This window comes from Fukomys damarensis, unplaced genomic scaffold, assembly GCF_012274545.1.
Source record: "Fukomys damarensis isolate Sample0158 unplaced genomic scaffold, DMR_v1.0_HiC HiC_scaffold_38, whole genome shotgun sequence".
Taxonomy (NCBI): domain Eukaryota; kingdom Metazoa; phylum Chordata; class Mammalia; order Rodentia; family Bathyergidae; genus Fukomys; species Fukomys damarensis.
Window position 1 is genome coordinate 51,672,506 of NW_022900950.1, and position 22,858 is coordinate 51,695,363.

At 33.1% G+C, this 22,858-nt stretch overlaps 1 protein-coding gene across 7 annotated transcripts in view; it reads left to right on the top strand.

Moving 5' to 3' along the window:
• Positions 1–22,858, top strand: part of Tsc22d1 (TSC22 domain family member 1) — a 118,316-nt gene that overhangs the window by 7,031 nt on the left and 88,427 nt on the right. Inside the window, exons 2-3 of one of the 7 annotated variants that reach the window (XM_010637055.3) lie at positions 18,225–18,381; positions 19,283–19,693. The exons of 1 other annotated variant lie outside the window; for it this stretch is intronic. In XM_010637055.3, the coding sequence (XP_010635357.1) occupies positions 18,225–18,381; positions 19,283–19,300 (175 nt within the window). In that variant the 3' untranslated portion in view covers positions 19,301–19,693. Of the gene's footprint in view, positions 1–16,986; positions 17,057–18,211; positions 18,722–19,282; positions 19,694–22,858 lie in introns of those variants that run through there. 5 more of the 7 variants (XM_010637056.3, XM_010637059.3, XM_033759965.1 and 2 more) reach the window with 5 other exon arrangements.

Here is a 22,858-nt window from a genome sequence, read left to right on the forward strand (position 1 = left end):
TTTTTTTTTTTTTTTTTTTTGAGACAGGGGCTTGCTTTGTGGTTCAGGCTGGCCTTGAACTTCACTATGTAGCCCAGGTTGGCCTCGTTCATTAACTTCTTAGTTAGAAAATGAAGATATTTACCTATCTGGTCACCCTTCCTAGCAGTACTCCTTACTCCCAAAAGTTAATAGTTATGTTACTCTTGATTATTTAGTATTCTTGTAAAAGATCCTTACTTTTCCTATGTAGTACAATCTCCTGTGACCGCCTCCCAGCTTCTACCCCATCCTTCGCTGTCTAGTGTGTAGAAGTGTTGGTGGATTCTCTTCTTTCAAGTTTTTATGTATCAGCATAGTTCTGTTTTCCCAGTTGCATTTCCTCCTTTATAGCTCCCTCCCGTTTTTGTATTTTTGGGCTCTACCTTTTTTGATAAAGCCCTTCCTCAGATGTCTGGTAATTCTTGATTGTGTGCCTAAGCTTAAGTGTAATAGGACTAAAGAGCTGATTAACAATTTTCAGCTGGGATGATGTGTTTGAAGTTCATTGCCCTCTTCACTCTCCCTCCCTTTAGTTTTCTCTCTGTCATTAAATCTGCATATCATCAGATGTCTCAATAGTGGCATCAAATATTGTTAGCAGTTTTGTCTTCCAGAAGTCTCTGTTACATCTTCACTCTCATTCTGGACTGATTGCCTTCTAGTGTACACAACCATTATCGTTGGAGTCCCTTCACTTTCTCCTGTATTGGATCTCAATTTTCCAGTGACCATTGTTGTCTTCTTTCTTGATTTATTTGATTTTTAAAAATGGCTTTGGTTTACTTTTATATTTGTTTGATTCTGTGGTTCAGTAAAGAGTAACAATAGGTGGGAAAATATGTTCTCTTAGAATTTCCTAATACTGCTTTCTAGAATCTATACCACTTTTGAGAAATCTGAAGCCATTTTCATACAATATATGACTTCTCGTATGTTGTGCGTGATCTGTGTGTGTTGTTTTTCCTTCTCGTTTGTTTCTATATTGTGAAATTTTACAGTGGGTAGACCTTTTTGTGATTGTTTTCATTCATGGCACTGAGTATGTGTTATGTGCCCTTTCAGCCTGAAAACATTTCTTAATTCTGTAACTTTTTAAAACATGAACTTAGGCCTCACTAGCCACATGGAAATTATGTAGTACAACTTTAGTTTTTATTTGTGCGTTAGGTGATTAAATCCAGGGCCTTGTGCATGCTGGGAAAGTGCTCTTGTACTGAGGTACTCCCTCAGTCTCTGGTACTTTTTCTTAAATGAGGTTGTTGATTGTGTATATCTTTTCTTTCTCAAATTCTTATTTGGATAATTGGCCTTATTGTCTAGTCTTCTGGTTTTCTATATTTTCTCAGCCACTCTTACTCTTTGCTCTATTTCTATTAAATTTTCATTTTTCTTATATATTTCATTTCCAAGAGCTTTTTCCTTGTTGTTTGTTGCTTTTTAATCATGTATTCTTCTACTTTAATATTTTTAGTGTATTCTTCTCTTACTTAGTCTTTGACTACATGAATGTTGGGTTTCTTGTGCTTATTTCTCTGTGGTTTTTCTCCCGATTTCTATTTGTTTGTTTCTTTTGGTTTGATCTTTATTTTTCATTTCATAGTCTTTCCTCAGACAATTACTAATCATAAGGAATTAAAATACTGATAAGAAATTTGTGGTGAGGCTTGTCAGTTTTTAGCTTCACTGTATGACAACTTGGCTGGACTGTTTGGTTGGGGTACTGCTTATATCGTATCATCATGTATTTCCTTCTAGCTGATTTGATTCCTATAAAATGACTCTGATTTCTTGCCTAGAAGTGAAGGCTTATCTACTAGCATTCTTGAGAGGCGTAGAAGTAGTAAGGGAGAAAGTCTTGGAGAGTGTTAGCATCCCAAAATGCATTTCTTCAGCCTTGTTTGAAGTGTAATCTACTTATGTTCCTGACCCCCTACTCCCATGCTTTATCTCATACAGTCGTGATATTGCTAATTCCTAAGCCTTTTGGGAATTTTGCAGTTTAAATTGGGTTAGTTCTTGGTTTCCCCACTGTTTGTTCAAGATTTGATTTTGTACTGTTTGCTAAATCATTTGTCACCCATTTACTTTCCAGCTTCCAAATTTTTGTTGCTGCTGTTTTTTTAACCTCTGAATTTCTTGTAGGTTTATAGTTTTATATCTTAAAAAATTGCTTTTTTTTTTTCATTTCACTGGGGCTTTTGGGGAAGGAGTAAAAATAGATGTGTCTTGTAACTATTGCTATGCAGTTATCTCAGCATTACAATACTGCACTATTAAATGTAAAGAATAATACTAATTTTAATAAAATATTGCTCCAAGGTATCACGAGTAGTGAACATAAAATTTTAAGGACGGAATTCTTTGGCATATATTTATTAGAAAGAATAATGTATAGTTCAGTTCATAGACGTAATGAAAAAAAGTTAAGAATAGATTTAGTTAATATTTTATTACATTTAACCAATAACCTTGTAAATTAATTTTTTCCTATTTTACTTGTGTATAAACAAACTTACTAAATTTTATTTCAGAGGTTAAATGAGTTGTCTGATAGATATGTGGCAGTAAAGCCAAGCTAGGATTCAAAGCCATTTTCCCAATTGAATATCTATTACCAATTTTATACTATTAAAATAGCTGCAAAACCTTAAAAAAAAAAAGGAAGGCTTAATTAACTGCTTTCTGTTTCAGTATAAATCATGGAATTTCCATACAATCTAACAATTCCTTATAAGCCCTTGGTCAGGAAAAAGTGGGGAAAGTCATCACAGCACAGAGCCTGGATAAATCCCTGGCCCTTTACCATTGGATTTAGAATTAAAGTTATTTCTTGTTTAGAAAGTTAAATGTAAAAATATGACACTGGAAAAGGATCTGTGTGGGTACTGCAATATCAATCAGATCCTTGTCTGATTTTTGCCACGTCACTGTTAAGGTTGAATACGTTGTGATAAAACCCATTAAAAGAAAGCTACAGGATGACAGAAATTTTAAAGCATCTTTACACTCTTTAAGAAGAATAATTATACAGTAATTTTAGGTTATAGTTCAAGTTGTTTCTTTGTCTTATATGTGTTTGAATGGCCCTCTTTCCCACCTCAGTTTGTTCTTTACCAGTCAATTTGCACAAAAGCTCTTGACTTTTCTTCAATCATTAGGTATAGTTGTCCTTAGATTCCCTTCTTGAAACACCTGTGCTTTCTCTGATACTCTGCTTTTTGTTTTCTGCTCACCTTTTTGGGTATTCCTTTTCAGAGTCTTGCAGATTCTTCCATCAAACTGTTTTAGTTTCTTTAGATTTCGGAGTCCTCTTCCTACTTAAACCTTGTTGCTATTCCCATACTTTAAAGATGGTCTGTATGGCATCAGCTCCTGAATTCATACTACTAGTCCAGCATTTTCTTAACTTTAGTTCTTTGTTTTCATAACTTCTCTGCATTCTTAAAGGCTTCTCAGTCCCAACAGGTAGTAAACTTAACCCTTTATTATCTTACCTTTCAAATTTTCTTCTTTCATTGTTCTTAATTTGATAAATTTCGGTTGTGTTTAGAAACCTGAGTCATGCTTCTTTTTCCCATCATCAACATTTGACCATTCAAATACATCTTAGATTTATCTTTTTTCTTCCTCTCTAGTGCCATGGCTCTAGTCTAACATAATACCTCTTAGTTAAAGTAGTTCATGTAGCACTTTCTTCACTAAGCCTACTGTATAAACTTTCTCAGATATTGTATGTTACAACCAGAATGGTATTCTTAGAAGTGGAAATTTGTTTATGTAAATCACTTGCCCAAAGTCCCTTAAAGGCTTCCGTTTATTTTAAGGTAATTACTTTCCTTACTCCTTACTCCTGGCCTTGTTGATCATGCTACTGTCTCGTACTTTCTACTTGACATGTTTCTCACTTGGCCACTTTCCCTCAAGGTCTTTTCACATGTTTTTTAGTCTGAACATCCCCTATTCCACCTCCCTACATTCTTCGTAACCTGTCACTTTTGAAAGATCTCTGATGTACCAACCTGAACTTAGGTTCTTTGATAATACTGACAGAAAATACCAGTTCTTTTCTTTTATAATTCTTAGTGCAATTTTTAACTTGTGTGTGTGTGTGTGTGTGTGTGTGTGTGTGTGTGTGTGTGTGTTGTGATTATCTGATGAATTCAAGCTTCATAAATGAGGATGTTTGGTAGGCTATTACATATCGAAAGCCTGTTTTAGTGCTTAACACATAGTACTCTGCTTAATGAAGAAAATATATTGTTAATATTGGCATAAGAAAAGGAAACATTTTAAAAAGACTATTTTATTTGAATGTTGAATAAGTTTTTATAGATTATCATTTGATACAACATTTTCTCCTTTAATAGATTACTGAGAATTGTTTTACTTTTTGCTGTTTGTGAGCCAAGAAGCAATGCTTAGCTGTTTTAAACAAGCATTTTGTTTTATGTTTATTTTGTATTTACTTATGTTTATACCAATAAAAATTCTCCAACTTGAATGAAGCAGAGTTCTCCATTTATTTCAAAACTGGAATTATCAGTATTGTTTTTGCTTTTGACTGGTGCAGCCATTCACATACAATTATTCTTAAATATCTGAGTATTACGTTGGAAGTCCCTTTATGCAGTTTTAGCTGTTAAAGAATATAAACATTTAATTGGTAAAATGTTACTTGTTTGTATTTTGAGTTTTTTAACTAAATAATTTAGTAAATATTGAGTAATTACCTGTTCAAAATTTCTGTGATCTGCTTTATGAAGCCAGAGATTAGGGATTATACAGAGCAACAGGAACCATGGAAAAGGTTTGGCAATGATCAGAGTTAGCAATAAACTTTATAGATTATCGGTTCTGAAGTAAAAAAAGTGTAGCCTTCACTTTTTCTTATTTTAGCGGTACTAGGAATTGAACCCAGGGTCCTGTACATGCTAGGGAAGTACTCTACCCCTCTAGCCCCTTTGATTTTTTATTTTGATACAGGCCTTCCCGTGTTACCTGGGCTGCCTTTGAATTTGTAATCCTCCCACATAGCTGGGATTATAGTTGTGTGCTACCACACCCAGCTAGGCCTTCACTTTTAAAGTTGGAATAATTAAAAGCAGAAGGGAAAATAAATGATGTCATGGAGTAATTATCAGAGGTCAGTTCTGAGAGTCTCTTGAGCCACTCTTTGTGTTTGTATTGGTTGGTGTCAAATCAGTTGCCTGGCATAAAATTATATTTGTGTTGATTGGGGAGATCTACTGTGGCTTGATTTTATTAAGGATTAATTTTAGATCATGGTATATGATCTTGCCCTTCCTTACCCATGGAACCCATAAGAGTTATTCTAAATTTTGTGTAGGAAAGACTGGTGAAATAACCGTAATTTTCTAGGCCTCTCAAATTATTTTTGTAATACCAGCTGACTATTCAGGTTGAGGAACTCCTGATATCCTGTGTACATGCCTGAGTATTCTTTTTTAAGTGAATGGGTTTATAAAATTGCTCATTATTGTAAGACTTAATTCTCTTGCAGCTCATCCAATTTTCTACTTTCTTTGTTAGACTTAGTGTATATATTGTAACAAATAGCATATTGACTAGGAGTGCTTTAAAGGTGTAAACATAGGTTTTTTTTTTTTTTTTTGAGACAGAGTCTCACTATGTAGTTGAGACTGACCTGGAACTCACTATGTAGCCCATGCTGGTCTCGAACTCACAGTGATCCTCCTGCCTCAGCCTCCCGAGTGCTGGGATTACAGGCATGTGCCACCACGCCCGGCTGGTATAAACACAGTTGAAATAATATCTGACATTAAATTTTCCATATCATGTAGCTGTCATACATTTTTAGTGCTGATAGTAATAAAACTATTTTTGTATAATTAGTTTTGGAATTGAGTCCCAGCAATCTTGAAATTGAAAAGATTCCATTATTCAGGTTTCACAGAGGCAAAAACAGATTCAGGTTCATCTGTTTAGTCTATAATTAAATATCACCTATCTACTATATGTTATGTGTTGATTTTAGCTTTTTATAGGCTCTACAACAATTGAGTCATAGTAGTGGTATTGCTAGTTAAATAGGAATAGTTGAAATTCAAAGACTTATGCTCCTGTGTGTTATAAGCACATTATATTAGCTGATTTAATTCTTAGAGCATCCTTATGAATTGTAAGTACCATTATTATCTTCATTTTACATGTGAGGGAACTGAGAACCGAGAGATTATCTTATTCAAGGTCATATAGCTATTGAGTGGGAACTGGGATTTAAATCTAGGCAGTCTGGTTCTAGAGTTTGTACTAATTAACTTTGCTCTATTACCTCTGCAGCAAGTGATCAAACCAGGATATTCTGATTGCTTCCTAAGTCAGTTTAAGTGCATTGGAAAGCAATAGGAACAGCAGTGGCTTAGTCTATTTCCTATTACTATAATGGAATACCTAAGCCTGGGTAATTTATGGAGGGAAGAAGTTTATTTTGGCTCTGGTGGCTGGGAGAGCCAAGATCAGCAGCTGTGTCTAGTGAGGGTCTGGTTCTACTTTAACTGATGGTGAAAAGTAGAAGGCCAAGCAGGTACAAGGGGAAGAGGCAAAGAGCTGGAGGGATAACTTCACATTATCACAAATCCAGTCTCACTATAACCCAGTCCTGAGATGCATTAATCCCTCTTAATGCTCTACTGCCCGACTTAATGTCCTACTTCCCTTCACTACCACTATGGCAGATGAATTTCAGAGGGGACAGACCATATTCAGACTAGCATGCAGCTATTTCTTATTTCTTCAAAACTCTCCTGTTGAGATCTTGGAATTTGGACAGGGATGATATTCTTTTATGTTCAAGAATATAAATTTCATGAGAACAATGACCTTGCATATCTAGTTTACCACTGTATGCAGTAATATGTCTGAAATGTATGTCAAATAGGTCAATTCAGATATATATTGAAAGGAAACCACAGAATCATTCAGGATAAAGAATTGCAGCCAAATACTTTGCCATCCTGTTGCTATAAGGCACACAACTATTTTGATAGCAGTAATATTGAGGTCTTTGTATATATATTAGTCTGTTATGTGAAATTCTCTGTCCAGCTCATCTGCCTATCAAATGGGTGTATATTAAGTACTACTTGTAAGTGTGAATCATTATATCTATATTGGTTTAAGCAAAAGTGTAATCAAACATGGTTCTTTTCTTCTCAGATAAGAGGAGATATGTAAGATATGTACATCAGGAAATAGAATGATAGGATAAGGACTAAAAGTTTATGTAACATGAAATATGAAATCAAAGAATCAGAAATTTAAAGTGGGAAACCTTGAGATTTCATGTAACTTTTGGTTTTTATATGAAAGAAAGGTTCAGGGAGGTCAAGTGAATTCTCTCATGTTTTTTAGTAACTGGATCACATAATACAGAATTTACGTTTGGTGGATCAAGATTAGCAATGTTACCTGAACTACCTTTTCAGAAGTTGCGGGGTGAAGGATAATGTTTCAGATGAGAATTTTAATAAAAATGAGAAATAAACATCTGGACAGCAGTAAGGCAATGGTATAATTTACTAGAATAAGTTTGTTATTACCAGCTAGAAAGTGTTAGGAAATAACTGGAAGTTGAATCTGGAGTGGTTGGCCCTCAATAGTTGTTGACTGAAAGGTATTCAAGGAAGTTAAGTATAAAAAGAACCTGTAGTTTGGATTGGAGTGGGAAGCAGGAAAGATAGTTAAAAATTACATCTCTTTTATTAATGAAAAATGAAGGGGATAATGATTTCCACTGTAAAATGATTCAGCGCAAGGTTCCTTTCTTAAAACAGATTCCTCAATTTATAAAAGCACTGTGTCCACTTCTCTCTCTACCTTTTCTTCTCTTAAAGTAATGTTTTAATTCTCATTTTAGGGGGAAATGCCCACCAATTTAAAAATGTGGTTTCCTCCAAAATCTGTTTCCCACAATCTCATTTTAAAAGTCTGAATGTACAGTTTTTATCAATTTAATGTTTTTATATGGTTTATTTATAGCTGATTCAAAGCAGATGTGTTCCAAATATGTTTAGTAAGAAAAATCCAAGTGAACTAATATTTTAGGATTGGTTCTTTACATTAGTGACTGAAGAAACCTCTGCTTGTTTTTTTTTTCCCATGGGTTCTGCATCCATGGGTCCAACCAACCTTTGATCTATTTTATAGAGTTATACAGTGATTGATATTTCTAATGATGATTCCTTCAACCTTAATTTTACTTGTCATTCTCTTAGCACATTTCGAAAGCATTTTCTATCCAAATTTTTAAAACTTTCAAAATTACTTCCAAAGAATAAACTTTTTCTTGGAAAAAGTTCCTCAGTAGAATCCAGTTTCAGAAAAATAAGTACAGAGACTCAGTTTCATAACATGAACATTTCAATAAATCAGATCAATAGCCTCTGTTGGCTCCAGTGAATTTTTACTATAAACTAGCCTAAAACTGGTATTGTACTTGATAACATGTAGACAGCCACAGAGAAGACAGTGCTTTAACTACTACTTTTTAAAGATTTAAAGATGGACAGGCTAAGACCCATTTAGGATTTTTTTCTCTATTTAAAGTTTGTTATTTTTCTAATTTTACTCATATGCTTAGCCCATGAGGATCTGTAATCTTATTACAAATTGATCTAATTATGTAAAAACAACTTTTAACAAGTGAACACACTGGCCTAGCAAAACCAAGTTGTCTTCTTTTGTGTTTATTACTATGGGACCCAAAAGCCATTGGTACCAGTAGCCTGAGTCTGAATACATGAGTAGGGGAAAAAAACAAGAGAAACAAAAAAGGAGTAGATGACCATTAAAAGGAAAGAATGGGATGGAGGAGAAAACTGGATCTAGCGATGTGATAATTTCTCATATAGCTGGTACAGTCCTCCATCTTTGGACACTTTGCTCTCATTGCGTACATCCATGAATGTGGCTATATAAAGTATTTTTGTAAAATAATCCAAGGTAGTTCAAGCAGTTGTTAGTCTAGAAGGGTTTTTACAGTATTTCTGCTTTTTCTTGCTTTTGTGATGACATGTTTCAGAAGTACTTATTCAATGCTTGGTAGGTGCCTCACACTTAGCAGAGGTACTAAGGATTCAAAGCAAAGACATGGTATTAGTCTTGAAGAATTTTGTCTTGTATCCTGAAGAAGCATCATATGATCTTGATAGATCTTCTAAATTAATATCATGCTCAGTTGTTAACTTTTTTTTTTTTTTTTTTTTGCAGTAGTAGGGATTAAGCCCAGGACCTTACACATACTAGGCAAACATCTACCACTGAGTTACAGTCTCAGCCCTCAATTGTTAATCTGTATATAGTATGCTTGATAGCTCTTCTGTTCAAATTATTTGATTTAGCAAAGCTGTAAAATAATGAGCATTGAGCATAGCACGGTAGAATTTAATGAGTACTAGCCTTAGCATCTAACTTGTTTGATGTTTCTTTTACCTATTCATGGCATGATCCTTGTGAATGAGTTAACCTTTGTAAACCCAGTTTCCTTACCTGTTTTGTGGGGATAATAGCTATTCTTGTACTGCATGGAAGGATTAAAAGGGATGAAATTTGTAATGCAGTCTGGCTCATTTATTCTTGGTAGCTCTGTAAAGATAGTGCCTGCCCTATAGTGACAAATAAGAACCATCCCTTAATCACTGTAAATTAAAATGGAAAGCTTATGTATATGTTCAGAGGCTTTCTGTCTCCTATCTTCTAAATCAGTGGTTCTTTCTGTGTCTGACATTTTAGGTGCAGCCTTTCTCACCTGGGGTTCCTTCAGAGAATTTTTATGTAGAGTGGCTACAGTCTTCTGAGAAGTGTAATCATCTAGTACCACCATTTTAGATGTGATACATAAAAGAAAGATGAATTTTACACACAGTGGAGGCACTAGGGATTCATTCTTCTGCTGAATTCCATGCTGCCAGGAATCCATTGTGTTTGAGAAGTGCTTTGCAATTCTTAAATTTACAAAAAAAAAGTTGTTTCAAGCATGCCTTTCCCCTTACTGGGGTTGAAGTGTACTTAGAAGAAATACAATGTCATATAGCAGTTTACTAATCTCCAAAACATACCTATTTCCTGAATCAAGTTATTTTCATGCTTTTTTATTCTGGAGAGTTTTAGATGGGCCTGATGACATGGAGACCATCTGTTCCATGTTCAGTCCTATATGAGACTGCAAAGTATCTCCTTAGAATGAATGGGATTAGTCATTTGTTTTTTATAAGATAAATGAGTTAGTGTTTGAAGTTTTAAGTTTCAAAGTTGCATCAAACAGGATTTTGAAATTGAGTATAAAGTTTCAAAGCTTGTGTTTTTGTAATAATATTCAAGTGGAAAATAATAAAGATACTTAAAGCCCAGAAATTCTGAGGAATACTTTTTGTTTTGCATCTTTTGAGTCTGACTCTGCATTTTAGTTTATGATATACTGAGAAATTCTGCAGAAGAGAAACAATTATATTTTGTAGGCTCCCAACTTTTCTTCATGTAACAGCTATTACTGACTTGTTAGAACCACTGTTCCTTGAAACAGTAGGAAATGTTATACTTAAGTCATGGCAGGCTTCAACTAGAACCCATCGTACCATCCTGTTTTACAATTTATTTTAGTAATAAAAGTATAATGGTGGTCACTTCAGAGTGTACCAAGTGGACATCTGGCACACATTTAGGAACATGTTTTGAGAAGTACAGCACTGACATATTTGGAGGTTCATTAAATTAGCCCTGTCTTTGTAAATAGCTTACAGTTATAGGGATATATGTGGTAGTAGGTTCCTAAGGGAATCTGCCCATAAATAAGTTAGAAGAAACTAATTATCATAAACATTCAAAGATAGGAAAACTAACCAGTTTGTTCTATGTTCCGGTAGTCATCTACTCTTGATTTTAGCCAAAAGGCTGAGAAGTGAGTCTAGTAGTCATGTGTATAGAACACTTCATGAACTTCACATTTGATGTTTCTGATGTTGGAGAGATAAATGTTGGTATTAAGTGAGGAGCTGTTAAACCTTCTGATCTACTGTTTATCCAGTATTTTATGTACGCTAAACTAAGAAATGAAATTCAAGTACAAAAGGAGACATCAAATTCTGAGGAGAAACATTGAAGTCTTTTGGGGCCTAACACACTTACTAAAGTGTAAAAAAGATGATTATGGAGATGTTTCTGAAGATACGCTTGTATTTGAGCTAAGTCCCCCGACCCAGGTTCATTTCTTTTTTTTTTTTTTTTTTTTTTTTTGGTACCAGGGATTGAACTCGGTCCTCGTGCTTGCAAGGCAGGCCACCGAACCACTGAGCTAAATCCCCGGCCCTCAGGTTCATTTCTTAATGAAGGTGTATCCACATGTGAAGATTTCTGACCTGCTAAGAGTGCTAGTATTATTGGCAGTCCTAGTACTTAAACTAAGATATGCTATAGCTTTTACACAGATTTACTGATAGCCATTACCATGGTTAACTACAACATTATAACTAAATGATATCTAGTATCAAATCATTTTTTAAATAGGTGGTGATGTTCTTTTTGGTAGTATTTTCCTTTTTAGCTATACATTGTGACTATCAAAATTTTGGAAAGTACAAACTTATGAAAGCTATTAATAGTAAGATACTTAGATTATTGTTTTCCCCAGGATTTAAATTTGGGATATCAAGTTGGACACTTAAGTTTTCTGGTTTGTAATCTTGTTGTGTAGAAATCAGCTACCTGATAAATAGTTGATAAAGACAGGCTTTATTAATTTCTTATAGTTTGCTGATACGGACCTAAAGTTCACAATGTCCTGTCTGAGCCTTATGTGTGCTGACATGACTTTCTTAGTCATCTCAGGCTCAATTGCTGCACAATTGCAAGAGTAGATGAAAGTTTTTTTTTTTTTTAAAAATTGGTATGGGATTGAACTCTCGGGGCCTTGCGCTTGCAAGGCAGGCCACCGAACTGCTGAGCTAAATCCCCAGCCCAAAAGGATTTTTTTTTTTTTGGTAAAAAGATAAGCTCTATCTTAAAAAATACCCTGTTTTATTGATAAAGCATCAAGTGGAAAACACCTTATTCTTATTCAAAATGTTGAATGCTAAGGTCATTTGTATTGATTCTTTTTTTAGACTCAAAATGAGATGAGGAAGGGCATGACCTCCTTTTAGTCTTGTCTTTATATACAAAATAATTCACATAGCTCAGCACAAAAGCCCTAGCTTCTGTTTTGTTTTGCACAGGGTCTCCGTATGTAGTGTGGGTTGTCCTTGTATTCCAGACAACCCAGGCTGCCCTTGAATCCGCAATCCTTCTGGCTTGCTCTCCTACATGCTAGGATTACAGGCATGTGCCTGCCAAACTAGTGAGCACTAGTTTTTAATGACAGAGTGGACTAATTTTTCATCTGAATGGAAAAATACAGATTCATATTTCTTAATTTCTTAGAGAATAATACATGGAGATTGAAACTCAGGACCATTCTTTTTTTTTTTTTTTAATTTTTGGGAAATAATTTTAGACTTAACAAAAGATGCAAAAAGTAGTATGCAGATTTCCCTTAAAATGACACCCAGCTTTTCCTAGCATTCATATCTCATATAGACCTGTACAAGTATAGAAATAAGGAAATTAATACTAATTAATGTATAAACCTTAAAAAATTTTCGACATTGTGTTCTGAATGTTTTTTTCTGATCCAGTATTAATCTAAGATTTCCTATTGTACTAAGTTGTTATGTCTCTTGCACTTGTGGCCAGTTCTTTCTTTGCCTTTCATGATGTTGACGCTTTTGAAAGGCACTAACTAGTTAGGTGGGCTCCCACTTCGTGTTTGTCTCATATTTTCTCCTGGTCAGTTTGAGAATGTGCACTTTTGTCAGAATACCACGAAAATGGTGGTTTGACCCTATCTGTGCTTTATTAGCAGGCACATAGTATTGATTGCCCCTAACTGGTATTGTCATCTTGATCATTTATTTAAGGTACTTGCTGTTTTTTTCTGAATGATCCATTACTGTGTTTTCGTTGTAATTTTTTTTTTTTTTTTTTTTTGTACTTGGGATCGGGCCCTTGCCCTTGGGCGGTAGAACCACTGAGCCAAATCCCTGGCCCTTTTTCTTTGTAATTAATAAGCATCTTGTAGGGGGAGAGATTTTGAAAGTAAATACTCTGTTTTCTCATGTGTTTCAATTTCTAGCATCCATTCTTGCTTAACCATTCTAGCTTTTTAAATTTAATTCTTTAGCATCTTTTTGTTTTGTTATCGACTGTATGCTATTTTTCTTGTCAAATGGATAAAGATTTCAAAGGAATTAATGTAAAGGTAGCCTAGTTCATAAAACATAAATACTTTTTGCTATAGTCTTATGTTCACTTTTGCTGAGTGCACTTGGGAATGCAAGATCCTGGAATAAAGAAAATACTAAAAATACGACTCTTTAAAAATAACATATGTACTTCAGACTCTGCTGACTGTCATAAGAACAAAACCAAAAATTTCATATTAGAGAAGTAAATAGGCAAAATATTACAGAAGTGAAAGGTAATGAATAGGCTAATAATGAAAAAAATACTGTGTTGCCAGAATAAATTACAGATTTTCTTAAAATTACTTTCACTAATTATTTCTTTTTGTTAAATATATAAACATTTTCATTCAGAAGAGTCAGCCAACTTTAAGCATTTTTGTACATGGTCTTGATGCAGATTGCATTTTAATCCATTTTTGCAGTTGGTATAATTTGTGGAGATGTATTTTTAGTTATTGCTTTTATCTTTAGTGGATTAACTGCTGTAAAAATGCATTCCATTGTGAATTCTTTTTCATGTATTCTATTCATTGTTTACCTTGGTCATTGGAACATGACACATTTGGCTTAGTTATCTACTGCTTATCTTTTAACAAAACTTGACTTTTAAATCTAGTACAGTAATTTGAATCTCAGTAACATTTTTGGATTGTATCTTTTCCAAAAAGAAGAGAAAATATATTTATAATGGAATTTGATTAGATATTGAGCCTTTAAAACATTCTAGTTACATTTTCCATTTTCTTTAAAATTTCTTTGTAAGGAAATTATTTTCCATGATTAAGTATATATCATAATGCTATCAATTTCTTAAGTTCCTGTTAACTTTTTTTTAAAGTTGTATTGCATTTGAAAATACATACAAGATTTGTAGTTTTAAAACCTTTTTCTATAGAGTCAGTGTTAAATACAACACTTTAGCTATTTCTAAGGCAGTTGTGTTTGAGGACAATATTCTATACTTTTTGAAATCGAAAATTTGAAGGTCTGGCAATGACTTGATGCCACTTTTAAGTCTCTGAAAAGAACACTAGAACATCTATGGTAGGTGTTACAATTTGACTTTCATTGTATTATCTCATGATAATACCTTTGAAGTTTTTGCTGACTGCATTAAAAATTAATCATATAAATGAGGATCTCCAAAAAAGATAGTAAAATATTTACTGAGTTGTCTATTCAGCATGCCAAGCACTTTTCTAGGGGCTGGAGATACAAAGACTACATTTGTTAAAAGTATTCCTTCCTTTTCTTCTTACTGTGAATTGGGACTGCTTAGAACAGTTTAGAGGAATTTGTGAAAGAATTGGTTTTATACAAATGTCTTAGAACTGGTGAGAATGAGTGATAAAAGAAGATGATGTTATATCATGCTTCAAACTCATGTAGAATGTCATGTTTTCTGAGTAATCCATACTTCTATAAATTAGCAAGTTTAACACTAGATCAGTTAAAACACAAGTGAATTGAAATCTTGGTCTTTGTAGAATGGTTACCTTTAATTTCATTGCTTATAAGTAAGGTATATCCTTCCCTTTTTCTTTGGTAATAGAAAAGACTAATAAGTCATTTGTGCTCATTTAATAATTTAGCATTGAGAACAAATATTGCAAGTAATCTAATTTGATATCATTTTCTCAGTGGCATTAATATTTAGCTGTACTGTTTCTGATTTGACTATAACTGGTTGTTCAGTAAGATCTTTAAAATTTTTTAAGTATTTACAGAAAATGTTAAAATGGTTTTATTGTTGTGGTGGCAGATTAATAAACTTGTAACACTCTCTTGAAGGAGCATCTTGGCATTACTGATTTTGTTAGCTTTGATTTGAAATGTATTCTTCAACAGCATGTTAGTCCTGCAGTAGAATACTTTTTTCCTTTTAAAGTACCACAGGGAAGAATGCTGTTCATTAAAATAGAATTTGGTAAGGACCTGTTACATCATTCTTATGTGCCTCTGTCAATGGTATTCTCACGAAGTCTGCTCTTTCTTGTAATGACCACATTTTGAAAGTGTCTATATGTTTTTCCTATATAAATGATACTTTCATATCTAGGGTCTTGATAAATTACTAACTCTTTGAAGCAAGAGAGATACTACCTTTCCCCAATGATCTCGAAATAATACTTAGAGAAATCTGTGTTTATTCATTTCTGAGTAATGAGTATGTTGAAGTTTTAATAATTAAGACAAAGAAGTTATAATCCAAAAATGATCTGACATTGGAGACATTTCCAAAAGGATTGTATCTCCATTCTACTCACCTTCTTAACATACCCCTTGGGTTTTTTTTTCAGAGTGGTTGTTATGTTTTAAACATATATTCTTAGGGTGTGATAAGTAAATCAAAGGTTTGGAGGTGTTTAATGTGAAGTTCATGCTGATAGAGAAGATCTAAGATTAGTCCAATATTAATCTGCAGAAGATAGGATTTCTTGGGAGTTCTTTTTCATTTTCATATGAAGTGGGTCTGTGAACTTGGAAAAAAATTACAGGGTGTGTTTTCTGTTTCAAAATGGACTTTTCGTTTTTGCTTCTTCACTCAGTTATATGTTATTATTGATATTAAGAATTGGAGTAAAACTAGAAAGTGGGGAAAATCATATCTTGTTTATAATTTCTTTTTTTTTTTTTTTGGTACCGGGGATTGAACTCGGGTCCTTGTGCTTGCAAGGCAGGCCACTGAACCACTGAGCTAAATCCCCAGCCCTGTTGTTTATAATTTCTGTATAGGTTTTTAACTATCTTAATCACTAGTTTTATTTAGATATTAATTTGGAAATCTTAAGTATTTGGTTTATGTTGAAATATATGTGAAAAGAAAGGGTTTATCAAGAGAATTGATAATAAAGGATTAGAAGATGACTGTTTAATAATTTAAAAAGTGCTGTTGTAGTAGGTATTTTTATGTAGGGAAAAAGAAATGCATGTTAGATACCTCTGATGTTCTAAAAGTATTTCTTACCTGTGAAGGAGCCATCCCTAAAGAGTTGCTGTGGAATACTTTGCTAATCTCTTTGGAAGTTTTGGGTTCTTAGAATTATCTAATTAGAAAACATTTCTTGGGATATTCAGTATTCAAATCTTTTTTTCTAATATTTGATTTTTCGTCTTGTCATCGTCCCTCATCTGTCTCCTCAGTATGATAGATAAAACTCTAAAATACTTTTTAAACCTACTGATATAAAAATTGTCTCTTCAAAAGGAAAGGCTTTTTAGAAATTTAAATGTGTTGGAAAGTTTAAATGAAAAAAGAGCTGCCACTTAAACTCATGAAATACTTTTGTAGTTTGAGACTTCTTGCCTAGATGGCAGTTGCACCTTCTTGACTTACTTAGATTTTCTTTTTTATTTATTTCTTTTAATTTTTGGAAATTATAGATTTGATGATTTAAATTCACAGATTTTCTTTACTTAGGCCAAACTATTTTCAGTTCTTGCTTGTACAGAGTTGGATATGTTCTTAAGCAGAAGAGTTAGCTCATTCTTTTCATCTTTAGGCTTTTAAAAAGTTTAGTGTAAATGTTGTTAGGTAATGGAATAACTATTCCTTTTCAGCTTTGTATGTATTTCCAAACTGGCTGCCAGAGCCAGGAGGAAGTAAAAGCATTTATACACTAACTTTGGTTGGTTACTACTTTCTTAGTGCTGAGACTATAACCTTTGTTGGTTGGTTGGTAGAGAACAACAGAGCACAAGCCTCGTTCCACTAACAGGTAAGGAAACCTTGTGATAAACAGTTGGTGTGAGTGGGAGATTATGTAGTAGCATTTAAAAAAAAATTATCACAAAATATAACGTCCCAGAAATAAGACATGGGGATTTTACCTGTTCCACTGTTACTGACTTACTCCATAGAAGAGGGGGATGCAGCACTTTTATATTTTAGAATAAGCTCCAAAATTTAATAGAGATATATCACTCTGGACCACAAAGAATAACTGATCCTTTTTCCAGAGGCAACATGTAAGATTTATCCTGCAATCCCTATAACTTTAAATACATATCTGCTTATGTTATTCTCCTTTCAGCTTTTCTTTGATGCTGTATGCTTTGAACTTCTTTCTCTCTGTTTACCTTTTCCTATTTATAAAGCTAACTATTTTCCAATGTCTTTATCATCATCTATTATTTGGGTATATCTTACAGCTTTAATTTCTACATTGTAGCTGTTAATAATTATTCCTAGTCCATCTTGACCCAGAAAAAAATGATCAGCATTTAAAAAAGATTTTGAATCTCTATTACCTTATAGCCACTATTCTGCCCTCTGAGTTTTAAAGAGGAATGCTTGAAGAATAGACCTTTTTCAGTGACAGTGGGCATTGCTTTGATAAAACTTGGGTTTAGCCTTGTATTGCTATAATATTGGCCTATAGTATGCTTAATTCTTTAAATATTGAACCTTTGAAAACTGGTAACAAATTCAGCTTCTGAGGCATTCCAAAAGTTTAGTGGTATCCCTGTTAATATGCTTGATTATTCTGTTTCTGCTTTTCAATCCATCTTCTTGTCTTTGGCAGAAGAATTAACTGGGACTCCTTTGATATATCTGAGGTTGAGTGCCTCTTCCCTGTCATTTTAAGACAACTATTCATAACTCATAATTTTTTTATTTTTATTTTTTGGCTTTGGTCTTAAAAGTTGAGTGGTTTGTCACAGAGTGTGTTATGGCTTAGATACAGGTCTTTTCTTAATAGTCACTGAGGTATTAATCATTTGTGGTGACAGACTTATAAAATTCAAATTAAGAAGGTGGTAAAGTATGTCCAAAGATAGCTCCTTTTTGTCCTGAGGATAAGCCATTACAAACTCAGATGACCAGAGAATGTAATTTCTTAATAAGAATTTTTTCTTAAATCTATATTCAGCTCTCTATTTCAGTGCTTCTCTCCTACCAGAGGTGCAAGGAGTGATCCTAGAACCACAGATACAGCCAAGACCACGGAGAGCTTTTGACGTCAGGGGTCCACTTTCTCCACTGAACCCTTGGAGACAGAATATCCAGCTTCTGGAGAGAGAGGGAAAGGATAATAAACAAGTGGGTGCTTTCCATTATTTACTTGGGTTTATTTTTAGATTGGAGTGTCCTTCTATTGCCCATTTTATTCTATTGGTAAACTCCATGGGTTCATAAAAGAACCAGGTGGTGCCACAAACTCTTTGTTTTTCTGAGAGTGCTAATTAGTGCCCATTTAAACAAAACAAAACAAACAAACAAAAAAAAAAAACCTAAATTTTATTTCATTTTTTCTCCGGATAATTAAAGGATGATTTGGGGCACATGATTTGGTGGATATGTGTGTAGTCCACAGAAATTTTAAAAGGGAGTATTTACCCATTTGGTATTTATGGTAATAGTGGACTTCTAAGTGCTCTCTTACATTCTCATAATTTAAAAGTTTCTGTATTTCATCTTTTGTCAAGATGGACATCTAAATCTCTAATTTATATAGTAGATGTCCAGGTGTTATCCTACCCTATTAGTGAGAACTTTTTGGTCTTTTTCCTACCTCAAATATTAGGCTTTCATATTAGATCTTCTAGAAGATGGAATGATGGTAGTATTGTTACAGTTTTACTGTCAAATCTAGGCTTCATTCTTTAATAAAATAAATATGAATGAGTATGTTTCAGGATATAATATCCTTGAAAGCTATGTTTAATATACTCAAAAGAAGTTTTCTTGTCCCTAGGAATAGTAATATTTGTGGCAAAATAGCCTTTTGCTGGATTTTTCCCATGGCATTAAGATAGTTTTCTCTTAGTTTTTTTGATGCCAAGGGTAGGATTTGATTCCAGGAAGTTCTTATCATCTACAATGGGTAGGATGTGAACTTTGGTGCCTTTGGCAAGTTTTCATTTTTCCTTGGTGGATTCCTTCTGTGACTCCAGGTGTCTTGATAATGGGAGACCGGTTTAATTGTTCTCTAATTGCCCAGATTTCTTTCAACTGGTAATACATCATACTTCTTCAGCAAAAGGAATTCTTCTAGCAGAGCCTTCATGGATGATATCTGTCACATATGCCAGCATCTGCAGTTTGGAAGGCAGTGGTGAATGGATCCATGCAATATGTGTAGAAGACTCAAGGATGAGCCAGCCACCTGATCTTGTTATTTATAAACTTCTAAGATTTACTCTTGGTCTGAAAATGGAAAGGCTCAAATAATGAAATAATCTTTTCAAATTGGAATTTTACATGGCCATGAAAACATTCCTTTCTATTCAGAAGACTGAAATAGAGGAAGCTTGAGAGACTCCTTTCTTTTAAAGCAGCTCTCTGTATCTGTTTCACTTAAAAGATTTGTGGGACTGAAAAATCAACTTAATAAAGTAGTAGGTAAACTTTTTTTTAAAAAATACTGTAGGAAATCCAAAAAATTATTAAAGTTTTTGTTTTGTTTTGTTTTTTGTTTTATTTGTGATTACCTTATGCTGAAAGGAGCTAGGAAATAAAGGGTGATTTTTAAAATTATTTCAGATTCTTAATATTAAGATACACTCCTTTATCTCATCTTTTGCTGCTCTTGAACCTTACTGTATTTAATCAGAATCAACAAAGATTGTAAGGTAGAAGTAGAAGAGATATCTTTGAATTTAAGTAATTTTACCTGTCATCTACATGAATAAATACCTGTTAAACTTGAGGTATTGTTCTGCACAGAAAGCATACTAAAATGTAAATGATACTAACACTAAATAGTAACTTACAGGGTAAAGACAAGTTGTGTTAGTAGAATAGGCCTATCTTTGAGTAAGTGTTGCAAGCTAGTTTTATCCAAACTTTGAATTAATGATAAAAAGTAGTTATCAGAATGTTTGTTTTTTCTTTGGTATCTTATTAATTGGTCAGTCCAAAGCTATTAAAGAAATTAAAATCATTAGGTGCTGTCATTTTGATATTTTGTACAAATTTTAAGAGAAATTCTAGAGTTACTAATATGGAAAGAGCTAAAATCTTTTAGGAATGCCTAATGTTTCAGAAGCCACATATGCTTAAATACAACCTGGGCTTTAGTTTTTTGTTTTGTTTTGTTTTGTTTTTTGAGATAGGGTCTCACTATGTAGTTGAGACTCATCTGGAACTCACAGTGATCCTCCTGCCTCAGCCCCCACCCCCGCCCATTGCTGGGATTACAGGCGTGTGCTACCACGCCTGACCCGAGGCCTTTAGTTTTCTTTGGTTTAACTATGAGAAGTGTTTTTTTTTTCTCATTGATTTAAATAATTGTTTTATAAATAATTGTACTTAAAACTAAGTTTAAAAGATCAGTTGGAATTAACATTTCCTAAGCTCTGAATTTCCATTAATGACTCTACCTTTATTTGACTTGTTTTTGTTAATAAGACAGTTGGTTTACAAAATATATATACTAAAAAAAAAAAAAACTACCTAAGATTTTAGAAGGAACTCAGGTTTAAAAAACATATATACTTAAAAAAAAAATTACCAAATATTTTAGAACGGACTCAGAATTGAAAGTGAAGTTTTCTTAGAAATTTAGTTAGTTGAATTTTTGAACTGTGGTTCAGTATAAACCATTTTGTGGCCTGTAATGTTACTAGCTTTTTGATTCAGCTTTGAAGATGAAGGTGATTTAGTTTTCTTAATTAAATTTTAGCTCTGTTCATTAAAGTGTGCAAAAGAAATGTAAGTGCATTTCTCTTTATCTCATGCCACTGCAAACTATTTAAAAGTGAAACTTTTTGTATATTAATGTCAACTGATTTGTTTAAACTCTTTATTTTGATGCATTTTCATTTCAGATTTTTAAAAATAATTTTGTCACAATATACAGCCCTATATTTTTCAGTGTTTTATGAATATTAATACAAACTAATTTTTCTAGAATGGTTAATTGTGTAATATTTGTATTATGTGATTATTTGAAAACTAATAAATATTTTCTCCATAAAAAATACACTTACTGATAAATGACTTATTTCTGTTTCAGGAGTAGCAAGTGAAAACTGCAACAGTATTTAAATGTATTTTAATTTTATGTGTCTTCACAGTGTTTCTGAATATACTATACTGTATTTTTACTGAAAAAAACTTTAATAATTAACTTGAATTGATATTGTAAATATCAGGTATAATTTGGTCAAATATTTTGAAGCTAGAGTGAGCAAAATATAACCCCTTACAAAATAGCATGAAGTCTCTATTCAAAACAAGAACATTTAGAAATAATGCTGATCGGAGAACTACTCAATTTTCTTAAGTGTTGTTGCCAAAAGAAAAGTGTTTTATATTTTAATGTTCTTCTTGAACAAATAGCTGTAAAAGAAATAATCTTGACTTCAGAGTTTCTTGCTTCAACCTTATCAAGACAGCATGGGGCTGGGGATCTAGCTCAGTGGTTCCACTGCCTGCCTTGCAAGTATAAGCCCCTGAGTTTGATCCCTGGTACCAAAAAAAAAAAAAAGATAGCATGGAAAACAGCAAAATTTGATTTAATGATTTTTGTTAATATGATTGCATAAACTTACCTCATTAAAGCCATTGGAACAATTTACCCTTTCTTGGTAGAAGCAAGAGGATTTCTTTTTGCAGAAAAGTTACGCAAGAAGTGGGCTCCAAAAATTTAAAGTAAATATTAAGATGGAGTCCGACACAAAGGAATAAAAATTGAATTAATTAATGACAGTCTATGGATTAAAATGAAATAGTTTGGTTCTTAAACTGTAGTCTAAGAAAAGACAATTATAAAAGAAAATTATGATTTCAGATAGCTACTGTAATGGAGAACAGGGAAATCATACTCAAAATTTTGACTATTAACCTGGTAAGTTTATAAAAGATGAGTTAAAGAGTCTGGACAAATTTTATATTTGGAGTTAAAGCTATTAAAAGATTTGCTGATAATATATTTCAGTAGGAGACTTTTATGTGAATACAAAAAAATTTATAAGCCTTTCCTGTATGTATACAAAAGGATAGGGTGGGGGTGAAAAATATGCTTCATCAGAACCTTCAGGAGTATTGCAACGGTAATAGTGAAATGAGTTTTAAATAAGTAATTTTTCTTACATGAACTCTTTCCTACACCAATAGCATTCAAAATAAAAATATTACAGAATGTTGAACTTGGCTTATAGTTGTATATTCAAGGTTTAAAAACATAAGCTTATGGTTTCACCATCATTGATTAGATTAACTTCAGTATAAAAATCTGTTTTGATTGTTATTACTGTGAAAACAAAAGCCCCCTCCCACCTTTTGGTAGCTTCTGCTATAAAAAGTCACAAGCAAGGTGACTGGAAAATACTGACCTGATAGCTTAAATATATGCACAAACCTTATTTTCCTTTGCTGTATTGAAACAGTTGAGCAGAAGTCAGTGCTTAGATATTCTAAGCAATTCTTTTATTTTTTTCAGTTGGTTTTTTTTTTGTTGTTTTCTGTAAAAAAAGTTTTTATATTAGTCCTAAAACCTGAACAATTCATGTTTCAAAAATTAGTACATAGCTGCTCTGGGTGTTCAAAAAACTCCACTAGTATATCTACCTAA